At 41.4% G+C, this 15,410-nt stretch overlaps 1 protein-coding gene across 1 annotated transcript in view; it reads left to right on the top strand.

Annotated features, from left to right (window-relative positions):
- Positions 1–1,826: 1,826 nt before the first annotated feature.
- The window catches only part of PCOLCE2 (procollagen C-endopeptidase enhancer 2), an 82,525-nt gene continuing 68,941 nt past the window's right edge, over positions 1,827–15,410 (top strand). Inside the window, exons 1-2 of the mRNA XM_047783985.1 lie at positions 1,827–2,314; positions 3,274–3,382. Of these exons, the coding sequence (XP_047639941.1) occupies positions 2,232–2,314; positions 3,274–3,382 (192 nt within the window). The 5' untranslated portion in view covers positions 1,827–2,231. The remainder of the gene's footprint in view (positions 2,315–3,273; positions 3,383–15,410) is intronic.

Here is a 15,410-nt window from a genome sequence, read left to right as displayed (position 1 = left end):
TTCTTTCAAGAATGCACCCACTGGGCTTTTGTCCTCTCTACCTCTCTACTTTCTCGGTACCTGGAGTTCTGTGGCTCCCTACCATTGTACAAATTCTGTATCACTAAAGTCCAGAAATTGGTCTCACAGAAAGGAACCTTATACCAACCTTCAGGGTCCCCTTGGGTCTGTCTCAGTTTTTGCACATTAAGCTTCGCAGGACATATAATGTTTCTAATTTTGGTCAGAACCATAGTACCAAGTTAAATATGTGTTTCTAAGAGCAAATAATAATGTCTCAGTTAACTTTTAAAATCACATGCTAACATCAGTTTCTTTCTACAGGTCTCAACAACAGAACCATCAGTGTCGGAATCCTAACTTTTTAGTGAGGATCTAAATGGTCATCATTCTATAAATTAAGAAAGAATTGTTGCATATTTATGTTTAAATGGTTTAGTCATGGTTAATACTTTGTTTTTTAATTTTGGATTTTGAAAACTTAGTTTTTTCCTAAGAATGAAGTATTTTCTGGCTATGATGACTTCAAATCATTACCAGAAAGTGAATTGAGCAATATTTTCACTTTATATTTATAACTATGACTTTTTAATAAAATATCTAAAACACTTAAGCTATTGGATAGCATAGTCTTGAAATGTGTGCAATATAAACGATCATTTATTTTCCTCTTTGCTGTTTTAAAACAATTTTTATTGGGCTGAGGGTGTAGGTTTCAGGATTTAATGCAGTTTGCCAAATTTTGTAATCCTCTTTTTTTTTTTTAATGTCCTACAGGGTGTGGTGCCTTTAGAAATTTTTTTTTTTAAAGTTGTAGTTCTTGGTGTTTTTTTCCTTCAATTTTTTCAAAAATAGTAAGAAAGTCTAAACTCCAACAGGGAAAATCTGGTTCCTACTATTAACTCCTGGATTACACACCTCTTAAAAGTGAGGTTAGCCTCTGTAGCCAGCTTTTGTCTATTTCCTTATCAGGTGTGTTTATGTTCTTAACATTGTAAGCTCATTGTTAGAAATGAAGTCTTGATAATTAAGTAGTATTTTAATGCTTTTTTTTTTCTTAGAGTAGTGAAAATAATTCAGGAGGAACAGCACAAATGAGGCCTCTAAGTTAAACTAAATCCCTCTTTTTTCTCTCTTTTAAAATTTTATGGTCACACCTGAGGCATATAGAAGACCTCTGGCACATGGAAATTCTGGGGCCAGAGATTGAATCTGAGCCACAGCATGTGCCTTGATTTCATAAGATAGCAATTGTTCTTATAAAAACAAATTCTCTGTAAATCTTAACTAATCAATACTACAGAAAAAGAGGTTGTTGTTAAAGATTTTTAAGGAGAGAGAGATGCCAGAAAAGAAACACTATTTTCAGAACATGACATGGTGAGAGCTGATACTATTTGAATTTTGTCTTAATTATTTGACACAGCAATGACAATTCATTCGCAAATCTCATGACTGACAAATCACTTCTAATCCCCCCACCCACGCAGAAATTATCTCTCTATTCTTACACACGAGTAAAACAGAAAAGAATCAAGTGTGTGTGTGTAAAGTAAGAGAAATAAGAGTAGGAGTTAAATATGCTAGAATCCCTCGTCTACTTTCCCTTTTCTTTCCTTGAATCTGCGTGTTTGAAGGAAGGACCCTATGTTTTCCAGCAACTAGCGAGAGCTAATACTTTTCTTTTGAAAGCAACTGGGGAAAAACATTTCGCAAAGCAAATCAAGGCCACCCCCCCCCCCCCGGCCCCCATCATCTATGTATCTGGTAGCCAAGTCCCATTTGGGTACCACTCGGCAGGGGATTCCCTTTCATCCCCTCCCCACCTCCCCTGCGGGCGGGATGTGACCGGGGTAGCGGCTCCCGGGGTGCCAGGGAGGAGCCGCCCGCCCGCCCCAGGAGAGGAGGCGGCACCGGCCTGGGAGCCGCCCCCTCTCACCGCCCGAGAACAAACGGGATATTCAGCAGTGGCCTGCGGCTGCCAGAGCAACTCCTCAGGGGAAATTAAGCTGCGAGGCCGACTGCACTGCAGTTGCTCAGAAAAGCGCCCCGACCCCGCCTGCCGCGCACACCCGGATACCTGGGCTGCCCCGCGGCGGCTCGTACGAGAGCGCGGAAGAGGGAGAGCCAGAGTGTGGGGCGCGCCGGGGCGTGAGCCCGGGCGGGTGCGGAGCGCACGGTACTACGGGGTGCGCGCGGAGTGGGGCGAGCCCGGAGCGTCTACACCGGCCATGAGGGGCGCGGGCGCCTGGGCCCCGCTCTGCTTGCTGCTGGCCGCCGCCGCCCAGCCCTCGCAGCCACAGCCCCCCGAGAGGTAACGCGACCCCCGCTTGCGCTCCCTCCCTCCTTTTCCCTCGCCCGCTGTTTTGCTTTATTCAGTCCGCTTCAAGGCGCCGGGGGACCCACGCGCCTTCAGGACCTCAGGACGGTGCTCGGCCGCCGGGCTCCCACTCCTACGCCCCCGTCTCGGCCCGCGCAAGGGCCCCGCAGCTGGCCGGCCACCACGTGGTGGGGGCTTAACCTGCCCTGCGTCCCCTCTCTCCGAAGGTTTGCTCGGGCAGAGGGGAGCCCTGGGGCCCAAATATGTGGACTTTGATTTACTTGTTTTCTTCCCGGGAGAGGCTTTGCCCAGAGACGTAAGCCTAGGGAAACACCCGAGTTGCGCGGCGCCCAGGGAGCAGCTCTCGGAAAGTTAACTCTTCGCCGTCCTCTGAACTGCCATCCTCAGGACCTGGGCTGGGGGGGACTTTCCCCATGGCCGACTTTGGCATCTCCTCTTCTACCTCCATCACCACCAGCCTCCCTTTTCAGTGGGAGGCTCTGCCAATGGCCAGCGATTTTCAGAAAAGGGGAGAATTAGGCAACTCTCCAAATCCAGGAAATTAAAACTTTTTAAATGTTAACCGATTTCTTGTCTGTCTTTAAAACCATGCCCCTCACAGACCCTAGCTCTCACCCTCTCTCTCCTTATAGTTAAAATTTCCATTTACCATTTTCCTATAAGATCTTACCACTTACTTGAGGATTTGATTGCATATGGATGGATGGATGGATGGATGGATGGATCTTGTTATGGTGGAGACAGATGGAAATTGGACTGAATGTTTTATCAGGCTATAATTTAAATAATCTAAAATCTAGCAAGTATTTCAAATCCCTTGTATGATGCAGGCACTTAATAGTATTAACTTTATTGATGGACTACATCTTTCTGAAATCAACATTAAATTGTTACCTCCTGTTTCAAATTTCTTTTTCTCTTTTATTTCCCAGACCTGTTTTTACATGTGGCGGCATTCTTACCGGAGAGTCTGGATTTATTGGCAGCGAAGGTTTTCCTGGAGTGTACCCTCCAAATAGCAAATGTACTTGGAAAATCACAGTAAGCATTTTTAAAAAGGGTATTCTCCAAAAGTGAATATTGGAACCAGTGGAAAGCTGCTGCTTTTTTTTCCTCTGGTGTCAGAATTTGGGTTGGGGGGCAAATGTCTGAAGTAGTGAAATGTTGGATTTACCTCAACTATTTGGGAGATTTTTTTTAATAGAGCTAGGGGTGCCCTGCATTAGTGATTAGAAAGGGCTCACTCAAGATAATGCTTGGAAGGATATATTCTTAAAGCAGATGTGTTTCTGAAAACTCAGCCTCAGTCGAGTTTCATGGATTCAGAATTAAGGCTATTTGCAGGCAAAAGCCCATCATAAAGACTTTTAGAAGCTGTTTGTTGCCGGTGCCGTTCATAAATGTCTTCCAGTGGAGGCTAGAAGATCAAAGGTAGTACTCACCTGTGACTATTTTGTATCCATGAGGGGGAAGAAAAAAAAAATCTCGATGTCGCTGACTTAAAACCACCACTACAGACAATCTAAGAATAGAGAAGAAAAATAACTCAGAGGAGAAAAGCCTACATATCCAACAAAAACTAATAAAATGCCCATGTGGACTAGTAAGGGCATAGATTATGCTGAGTCAAGATAAGAAGTCAGATTTGGAGACAGCCAGCTTTAAAAAAAAAAAAAAAAGTCTGGATTTAGTGAGCTAGACTGAGTCATCTTTCCAATCAACATAGCAGTGATGTTATCTTCTTCATTTTTTCATTGTCAGGAAGTTGTTTGGTAATTGGATACATTAGTTGATTGAAAGCTTCATTCAGTCAGATTGTGCCTTACGTGAATTATGATTTTTTAAAGTAGGTTCCTCTTACTGAGCACGTCCTGTGTGCTGGGCACTGTGCCAAATAGTTAACAAGCATAATCTCACTGAATCTTTGAAATCACTGTGAGAAAGTAGTATTGTCCCCCTTTTATAGATGAGGAAGCTAAGGCTTAAAACAATTATATCAATTGACTTACTCCAACATTCATTAAGTCCAGCTTTATGTAAAGTGAAACCTATTTTGCAATGAGACCTTCCCACCAAGAAGGTCATTTGACAAACAGGAGGGTTTCTCCCCTTAATCTAAAACTTGGCTCCCATAGGCACTGATGCTTTCCAACAAAATATCGGCTGTCTGCTGATCTGGTACAGATTTCATATGTTATTGCAACACATGGGGCCAGGAGAAGATGGGTGGAAAAATAGCTTTGAAATATTGATATTAGCATAAATGTGAAATAAGCCTCTGAAACAAACATGTCACATGCTTTTCATGTTGTAGTTCAGTTATAACTGAATGGCTGTAAGTTCAAAATGATCCAAGGAAATTAAAGACTGAGAGGCATCATGTGCCTAACAACAGAAATCCATGGTTAGCCTGATGTTTGGGGTAGTATGGGCATTGTTAGTGTGGCAAAGGAGATATCCAGTGAAAGTTTTCCTTCGTAAAATAGTGGTGTGCCCTAGGAGAGGCCTGATTGCGCCCCCCCTTTTTTTTTCTTTTTAGGACTGCACCCGGGGCATATGGAAGTTCCCAGGCTAGGGGCTGAATCGGAGCTGTAGCTGACGGTCTAGACCACAGCCATAGCAATGCCAGATACCAGCTGAATCCCCAACCTATGCTGCAATTTGTGGCAATGCTGGAGCCTTAATCCACTGATTGAGGCCAGGGACCAAATCCGCATCCTCATGGATACTAGTCGAGTTCTTAACCTGCTGAGCCACAACGGGAACTCTGTAAGCACCCTATTCTTGTGTTGGAGGAGGGGAAGTATAGGAGATGCTCCACTGGATGCAGTGTAAAGATGACACATGTGGGCTCTCATTCCATCACTCATAAGTGATGTGACCAGGATTTGTCTTCTTTAAACCTCAGGATTGTTGTGAAGATAAAATGAGAGAGTACAGATAAAGCTCTTTGGCTGAGTGTCTAGGATATCCTAAGTGCTCATTTAATGTTAGCCACCACTGTTCCCATTGTTGCTGGTATTGACTCATCCTTCCTTCCAACCCGCAGGCAATATGGCAGATCACTGCCACCTGCTCACCACATTGGCTAAGTTGGGCTTGGCATCAGCATAAAGCAACTCAGACTTTTATGGAACAAGGGATTTTGTCATGTATATTTAGGAAGAACTTATTTCTGTATTGGGGTTCTCCTGTAATCTTACTGAAGAGATTCTGTGTGACTTAAAACTAGGTCCACTCCTAGTAACAGAGATCCAGAGTAAATTAGCTCAAACGGAAGCTTGGTTCTCTCTCCTGTGAAGGAATCTGGAAGTAGGCTATCCAAGATTGATATGGCAGCTTCAAGTCATTAGGCACTCAGTATCCACTTAGATGTGTGCTCCAGTTCCAGCCATCAGGTTCAAATGAGAAAAAATAAAGAGAGGAGGGCATAAATCCCCCCTTTAAGGACATTGTGCAGAATTACATGCACCTCGCTGTTTACATTTCCTTGGCTGGTTATTAGTTATGTGGCCACCTCTAGCTGCAGCGAAGCCCTGAAATGAAGGCTTCATGTCAGGAATCCATGTGCTCCGCTAAAATTCAAAAGTCTTCTTCTGAATAAAAGCCTTCTATCAGCTGTGGAAAGAAGGGAAAATAAGCAAACGACAAGCAGTCTCTGTGACATATTTATTTGTGGTTTGCCCAGGCTGCCTGAACTAATGTTCAAAAGTAGATTAACAAATGCCAGGCTTTTTTGAAAAATATGTATTTTTAGAAAGCATAGGTAATGCAGAAGAAAGGACTACACAATTTGCTTTTCCAGTGAAAAGCTTTATAGTCTTCACTCTTAGCCAGTTGAATTGATTCTGTTTCAAGGGGCTGCCTCTTTTATGTTTGCCTATCAATAGCCACCAAGAACTTTCAGAGGAACCCAGCATATTCTCCTGGTTATAACAGTCTCAGCAAAATGCTCATAAAGGCCCATGGTGCTCTCAAGGTCTTGGTTTGACGACATCTTCATCTCTTTAGGTTTCACAAGGAGGAAAAGCACTGAATCATTGGTAAAAAATCTTCCCAATTCTTCTTCATGATCCTCTGGTGTGTTGGTGTGGTAGAAGGAAGCTCCCCAGCTCCAGTAGATCCTCAGGTTTATAAAAGGAGAACTGCAGTAGAGCTAAAGCCTGTAGAAGCTTGTAGCCTTAAGGTCTGTTATTCATTCAACAAATGTGTGCTGGGTGTTGGGTACTATTGGAATTATGGTGAATAAGGCAGCCAAGCCCCTTGCCCTCATGCAGCTGGCATTCTAGTTTGGAGAGTCAGGCAATGGATGTTTAAACAAAGAGGTAAATAAGAAAATATTAAATAGTGATAAATGAATTATAAAAATAAAATAGATACTACTTACATCCACTAGGATGGCTATTTAAAAAAAAAAAACAGAAAATAACAAATGTTGGCAAAGATGTGGAGAAATTGGAACCCTTGTGCGTTGCTGGTAGGAATGTAAAATGGTAAAATGGTACAGCTGCAATTGAAAATAGTACGACACTTTCCCAGGAAATTAAACATAAAAATACTGTATTATATAACCAAAAGAAGTGAAAACTGGGGGTGAAACAGATATTTATTTATTTTTGTCTTTTGAGGGCTGCACGTGCAGCATATGGACGTTCCCAGGCTAGGGGTTGAATCGGAGTTATTGCTGTCAGCCTACACCACAGCCACAGCAACGCCAGTCTGAGCTCCTTCTGTGACCTACACCACAGCTCACGGCAACACCGAATCCTTAACCCACTGAGTGAGGCCAGAGATTGATCCCGCAACCTCATGGTTCCTAGTCGGATTCATTTCCACTGTGCCAGGACGGGAACTCTGGAACAGATATTTACATGTCCATGTTCATGGCAGTGCTGTTCACAATAGCCAGAAGGGGGAAGCAACCCAAGTATCTGTGCACAGATGAATGGACAAACAAAATGTGGTATACAAAGGAACATCATCATCATCATTATTTTTGTCTTTTTAGGGCTGCACCTGCGGCACATGGAGGTTCCCAGGCTAAGGGTTGAATTGGAGCTGCAGCTGCCAGCCTACACCACAGCCACAGCAATGTGGGATCCGAGCCATGTCTGCAACCTACACCACAGCTCACGACAATCCTTAAGAATCATGCCAGATCCTCCACCACTGAGGGAGGCCAGGGATCGAGCCTGCATCCTCATGGACACTAGTCAGATTCGTTTCCGTTAGGCCACAACGGGAACTCCCACAAAGGAACATTATTTGGCCTTAAAAAGTAAGGAAGTTCTGACACATGCTACAACTCATGAACCTTGGAGACATTATGTTAAATGAAATAAGCCAATCACAAAAGAATAAATATTGTCTGATTCTACTTATACCTAGAGTAGTCAAAATCATGGAGTCAGAATGTAGAATGGTAGTTTCCAGAGGCTGGGGGTTCGAGGAATGGAAGGTAGTATTTAATGGATACAGAGTTCACTTGGGAGAGATGAGAAAGTTCTGGAGATGGATGATGGTAATGGTTGCACAATAATGTGAATGTACTTAATGCCACTGAACTGTACACTTAAAAATGGTGAAAACGGAAGTTCCCGCTGTAGTGCAGTGGATTAGGAATCCAACTGCAGTGGCTTCAGTCGCTGTGCAGGTTCAATCCCTGGCCTGATGCAATTGGTTTAAAGGATCCAATGTGGCCACAGGTACAGCATAGGTTGCAGCTGTGGCTTGGATTCACTTCCTTGCCCAGAACTTCCATGTGCTGCGTGTATGGCCATAAGATATTTTTTTTAAATGGCAAAAATGGTACATTTTGTGTCATGTATATTTTACTACAGTAAAAATATTTCTAAAATACAACAAAGCACTGGAATATTATGTAATAATTGTACGATTCACTTACATGAAATGTTCAGGAAAGGCAAATCTATAGAGACAGAAAATAGATGAGTGATGGTCTGAGCAGGGGATAGGTAAGTGGATTAACAATTAATGGTCATGAGTGATCTCTCGAGGGTGGAAATGGGCTAAAATTGATCTATGGTGATGGTTGTATGACTTGGTGTATTCACAAAAAATCATTCAATGTGCACTTAAGGCAGGTGATTTTTATAAAATGTTAAATATACTTCAAGAAATTTGTGAAACAAACATAACATAGTGGTGGGGTAGAAGTAGTTATGGATGAGGTGGTCAGGAAAGGCCTCTCTATGGAGGTGACATTTAAGTTGAGATCTGAGTGATAAGGAGCCAGCCATGTGAAAGTCTGGGAAAGAGCATTTTAGACAGAGGGACCAGCAAGTGCAAAGTCCCTGAGGTGCAAAGAAGCTTGGCTTATTGAAGAACAGCCAGAAGTTCAGTGTGGCTGGAATAGAGCGAGCAAGGAGGACAATGGGAGGATATGTAGAAAAGGTGGGCAGGGCCCTGTAGGCCATGGTGAAGAGTTTGAATTTTATTTTGAGTAGGAAGCCACTGGAGAATCTTGAGCAAAGGAGTAAGATTATCTGATTTTAAGAGTGTTCTGGCTGCTGTGTGGAAAGTGAATTGTAGAGAGTTAAGAGTAGAAGCAGGGAGACCAATTAGGAAGGTATGTGGGAAGTCCCCCGGTGGCTCAGCGAGTTAAGTGCCATCACTGCTGTGGCACGGGATCAATCCCTGGTCTAGGAATTTCTGCATGCTGCAGGCGTGGCCAAAAAAAAAAAAAAAGAAGCTAAGTGTACTAAGTGTAGCTAGGAGAGAGAAGGTGGTAGAATGGGCAAGGGTGGTAACAAAGGACATGAAGAAACATGGAATCTTCTGCCTAAAGCAGTTGTCTTAGCAATTTCAGCTGCAGCACCAGCCAAGAGGCCCGATGCATCAGGCTCTGGACCATCACTTGACAGCTGCTCCAGACAGGGCAGCACTCTGGTGTGGCCACATCCAAGGTAGTCTATTAAAGGCTTTGCTGAAGCCAGTGGATCCAGTCCATTTTCCAGCTCCTGCAGTCAGTAAACCAACAGAGTTCCCACTGGTGATTCAATATCATAGAGACCCCTCCAGGTATAAGAGTCTCAGAGAGCCTTCAAACTCGAGTTCCTGTAGCTAAAAATATCCTGCTTCTCACTGCTCATCAGCCTTGCAGCCCATTCTTCCAGACTGGAGAAGGGTCCCAGCAAAGTGGCTTTCACCATCAAATCCTTTTCATTAAACCATATTTTATCAGTGGAAGGTTGGGGAGAATCTGCTGTTAACATCTGTATACTTTGAGAAAGGTTAAGGCTAGTGGTCACAACCAAACTCTCTAGCCATTTGTCTTGGACTTCCTGAGATGGAAAAACTGTTTGCAAAATGGAAATTTAGATTTGTCTTGAAATTTAGAGTACTTTAAAATTTTCATTGCTATTTCTTGGACAGCTGCACTGTCTCAATACACTACCAACATTGGCTGTTTGAATTTAAACTAGTTAAAATTACGTTAAAAATCCAGCAGAAAAGGATGGAACATTGTAAATCAACTATAGTTTAAAAAATTAAAAATCCAATTCCTCAGTAATCCTGGCCATATTTCAAATGCTCAGTAGCCACATATAGATAGTGACCACCATATTGGATAGTATATAATATGAATATTGGCATCATCACAAAAAATTCCTTTGGACAGTGCCATTATAGAAAAAATCAGGGGTTAATTTTACTCATGTGAAGATGTGTTGAGGATGTAGGTGCTCCACACTGCTTAGTCGTACTTCTGCTTCGTAAATAAGGAAGCTGACCTTTGTTCTGTGTAGTATGGAAGCTGTGCCTGGAAATCAAGCCTCTTCACTCAGCTCTATCTTTCTGGCCGCTGGCTCTTGGTAACCTCAACTAGTCTTAGGTTTCACTAATTCATTTTGCTGAGTATGTTCTGAAAAGTGTCTGACTAGAGTTTAAACCAGAGCATTTGAGGGTTAAGAAATTGTTAAATATTTTGTAGTCAGTGATGGGGTTGAGGGTTTCTTAGTTTCCTATAAGGAATGATTTTCAGGAATGGAACTTAAGGGGCATCAATGTAAAATACCAACTCTGCACACATGGGGGTGGGCAGGGGTTAAGTATGATTTGATAGGTAAGGAAGGTATAATTTTTTGAAAGTGGTGACTGGCTAGTTTTCTAAGCAGGCTTGGAAGAACAGCATGATTGGGTTGATGCAGAAGCCACCTAAATCGATTGAAGGATGAGAACTTGTAACTCCACCTGTACCAAGACTGAAAAAAAATGAAACTCCAAGTATTGATGTACCACCACCTGGACCTCTCTGTCACAGTGGTCCTTCTGCTAGGGACTGTGCAGGAGAGACAGTTAAAGATCTCTGAGTTGTCTGAAGGAAGTCAGGAAGAGTAGACCATTGTCAGTGTGGCTCACTGATAGGTTGTCAAGGCGACACTTTTACTAAGAGCCCACCAGTCCCGTTCTGGGTGCTGGGGAAACACAGCTGAAGACATAGGAGGTGTGGGCATGGAATGACATGTTCCCAGGCTCCTAGTGGGAAGGGAGGTAAAACCCAATAGGCAGCTTGCCTCTTGGCTCCACAGGCACAAAGATCACCATTCTGTTAATGTTTCCCTTATAAATTCATTGCAAACTCGGCAAATCACCAATACTTTTCCTGTCCTGTGATTGTTGCCATCCCCAACTTGTTCATTTTATAATCTCGTAGTAGAATTAGACTCATACTGATGATTTGACACAACTTTTGAAAAAAAGAGAAAAATAGGTATTAATAGCAAAATAATACCTTGTGAAAGCAACTCTATTCAGAGTTTGACTTGGGCTGCATATGGTATGGCCAGCTAAGTGGAACCAGCTGAATCTTTGTTTATAGCAACTATGCAAATTAGAGGAAACTTGAAGCCCAGAACCTTCTGGGAACTCTCCTGGAATAGGTATGTAGGAATTGTTATTTTAAATTGGTTCCTGAAGTTAAAACTACGTATTGCGTCTGAATTGCTGTTATTATCTAACAGAAACAGCAATTGGTATGCAGATGTTAGTGAAACCGGTTTTGTTCTTAGATTTAAAGCTGGGCGTTAATTTCAAAACAGTTTTTAAAAATGAGATAATTCATGTCTGTAGTCCTGTTGTTATAAATCATTATTGAAATTACAAGATATTTATTATTTATATCTCTTCTTTATCTCCCCCCTCCATATTTTAAAGGCAGTGAAATTAGCAGATTATGGAAGCTTTCAGTTATTATTTTTGTCAGGAATCTGGCTTGGAAAAAAACAGCAAACATTTGAGCCATTTAAAATTTGGTTTTGGAGGTTCCTCTAACCCTGAGGTAAATAATGTGGGAGGATCAGAAAGTCACAGACCTGTGCCAGAAATGGGAGGGCAATTATAGCAATGAGTAGAGTCAGTCCCATTTAAGCTGAAAGGATGTGGCAAAATTTTCCTTATTTTGCTAATTCATGCAGACAAAAAACCCCATAAATGGTCACATGTAGAAGATCTTCAGATCCCCCAAGTAATGCACATACTGTCATTTTGATAACTACCTATTTTTTTTCTATACAGCTGGAATTGAATATACTTGTTATTATATAGGTCACAGATCTGAAGTTATAACATACGGTTTTCAGCATAACTTCAAATACATAGTTATTATTTTAGTTCATTTGCATCCAATTCTGTGCTGTCACTGGATACATGTTAAGTATGTCCATTTCACAAATGGGAAAGCTAAGGTCTACAGAACTTGTATCTTTTCCAATGTCATCATCCCTGCAAATGGTATAAAAAGACTAGCACATTTTCTTTTTCTTTTTTTTTTTAGTGGCTGCACCTGCAGCACATGGACGTTCCCTGGCTAAGAGCCAAATCTTAAGAGCTGGGAGTTCCTGTTGTGGCTCAGTGTTTAACAAATCCGACCAGGAACTATGAAGTTGCGGGTTCGATCCCTGCCCTTGCTCAGTGGGTTAACGATCCGGTGTTGCCGTGAGCTGTGGTGTAGGTTACAAATGCGGCTCGGATCCCACGTTGCTGTGGCTCTGGCGTAGGCCAGTGGCTACAGCTCCGATTTGACCCCTAGCCTGGGAACCTCCATATGCCTCGAGAGCGGTCCAAGAAAATGGCAAAAAGATAAAAAAAAAAAAAAAAATCTTAGGAGCCTACGCCACAGCAACGCGAAATCTGAGCTTCATCTGCACCCTGTGCCGTGCCTTGCGATAACACCAGATCCCTAACCCACTGAGTGAGGCCAGGGATCCAACCTGCATCCTCACAGACACTATGTCAGGTTCTTAACCTGCTGAGCCACAATGGGAACTCCAGGACTAGGGCATTTTCTGACTCAGTGATACAAATGCACTATTATGCACTTACTTAACAAATAGTCACTCAATGCTTATTAAGCATTTTTATGTACTAATCATTGGGTTGGGCCCTGGAGGTAAAAAGATAATTTCTATGTTTAGGGAGTTTATAATCTGGTAGGGAGTAGTTAGACTCTTAAGAAAATCAGTAGCAATTATGTTGTGTAAATAATTATTCTGCTCAGTGTAAGCAGTTTTAAGTATTGATAATGTACAGTAAGACATTTTAAAAATGATGGAAGTTCTTAGATTATTTAAAGAAAAATAATTATTACCTCAAGCAAAGAGTAAAAGATGTTAATGACCCATTTTTAGATCCGTGCTACTCTAAGATGTGAGAAATTATTCCTGTGTCCTCTTTGACAGCACAGGGCTATTTTATCACACATGCCTTGATATTTCCAAATAGCCTAATAAACAATTATGTAACAATATTCCTATACCATGGGGTGATTTTGTTACTAATGTGTGTTATTGTCATCAAGTGAATCCATCCTCCAAAAAGTCTGATTAAATTTAAATGGCATTCACATTTAGTTTTTTTTGGTTTTGTTTTTGTTTTATGGCCGTACCCACGGCATATGGAGGTTCCCAGACTAGGGGTCTAATCGGAACTGCAGCTGCCAGCCTATACCACAGCCACAGCAATGCCAAATCCAAGCTGCTTCCGCAACCACACCACAGCTCAAGGCAACGCCGGATCCTCAACCTGCTGAGCGAGGCCAGGGATGGAACCAGCAACCACATGGTTCCCAGCTGGATTCGTCAACCACTGAGCCATGATGGGAACTCCTCATTTAGTTTAAAGAAATGATAAATTGAGGAGTCCCATTGTGGCTCAGCAGGTTAAGATCCTGACATAGCGTTCATTAAGTTGTGGGCTCGATCCCTGACCTGGCTCAGTGGGTTAAGGATCTGGTGTTGCCGCCAGCTGTAGCACAGGCTGGAAGCTGCAGCCCCAATTTGACCCCCAGCGGGGGAACTTTCATATGCCGCAGGTTTGGCCCTAAAAAGAAACATACAAAAAAAAATAAAATAAAGATAAAATTTAAAAAAAAAGAAATGATAGACTGAAAATGTGATGGGGATTTACCTCTTTCCAAAAACTGTCATATGGCCTCATGAAAAGAAAGTCAGCAGTGGTGGGGCATGGGATTGTGTGCAAATTGAAACATATGCTGATGTTCTGTTAGGATTAGTGCTAGGTATATAATTTGAGAAAACAAAATAGTGAATTTAGACAGGAACTCTACATTCAAGTCACTTAATTATACCGAAGGGTATAGCAAAGGGTTCTAAAATTACTGTAACTATTATTTGCCTGGCATAACCAGAGCAGGACAGATAGGGGAATGGAATTTTGGCCTTAAACACATATTTCCTGGCTTTAAGCTCCATGTAGGATTTAGAATTATATAGAGATTTGAATTCCAGTCTTAACTGTGGCTTTTTTTTTAATATGTATATATACATTTGTTGGACTAGGCTTCGTTATTTCGGCTGCCTGTACAGTAATTTAACCCAGTGCTTGACTTAATATTATTTATATCTAATTCCTTAGTAAAGATGAGCATAGTTAACAGAGAATGTCTGCATTACCCAAACTCGAGGACCATATGAATGGGGAAAGAGCCCTATAGCAATTTTTTGTTTGTTATTTAGGAGAGTAAAATTCAGAAACTTGGTGATTCCTATGACCCTTACACTGTCCCCTTTAAGTTTCATTTGATGAGATACTGGAAGAATTAAGACATTTTCCTTGTTGCCTTAAATCCTTCTGAGAAGCAGGGGAATATAAACTCTAAATAAGTAAGCAAATAGGTGACATTTTCCCAGTGGGGCCTCAATCCAGTTTGTCTAAATTTGTTTAGTTTCCTACTTTCTTTTAAGGGCTTCTGTTGCTTGTTTTTGTTTTGTTTTCTTTGCTCTCTCACATGGAAATCAAGTATGTTTTTATTGATTGAAAACTTGATATTTTGTTACTGTGCTTATTTGTACTACTTGTATTTTTAGTGTTGGGCTCAGGCAGATGGCTTGGAAAGGGCTTAATGAGTAGAGAAGAAAATGAGACACCATGAAAATGAAATCTTGATTGAGGATTCTTTTTTCTTAAAGAGATTCTCTTTAATAATATATTTGGGGCAAAAAACGTCATTTTTTTTCTGAGACATCACTACAATAATGGAGCACAAAGATAACATTTAAAACTCATCTATTAAAAGCAGTGTAATAAGAAAACATTAAACAGACGTAAAACTCAGAAATGATTTTAAAAACTGTATTATTAGAAAGACTGATGGAAAAAAGAAACTCTTGGACTTGGAGAACAGACTTGTGGTTGCCAAGGGGGAGGGGGAAGGAATGGAATGGACTGGGAGTCTGGGGTTAATAGATGCAGAACTATTGCATTTGAAATGGATAAACAATGAGATCCTGCTGTATAGCAAAGGGAACTATATGTAGTCACTTATGACAGAACATGATGGAGGATAATGTGAGAAAAAGAACATATATATATGTGTGTGTGACTGGGTCACTTTGCTATACAGTAGAAATTGTGAAAACACTGAAAACCAACTATAATGGAAAAAACAAAAATCATTTAAAAATTTAAAAAACTGATGGAATTAGTTTCACATCCTTTTTTCCCCCCAAGTTCAATTTATGATGTGAAATTATAGACAAATTAGAGTTGTTCCATAAATTTGCCGATTCCTTACCATCAATAAGTTTTT

Source organism: Phacochoerus africanus, chromosome 1 (genome assembly GCF_016906955.1).
Source record: "Phacochoerus africanus isolate WHEZ1 chromosome 1, ROS_Pafr_v1, whole genome shotgun sequence".
NCBI lineage: Eukaryota > Metazoa > Chordata > Mammalia > Artiodactyla > Suidae > Phacochoerus > Phacochoerus africanus.
Note: the sequence above shows the minus strand (reverse complement) of the source record. Positions and strands in the feature narration are given on the sequence as shown.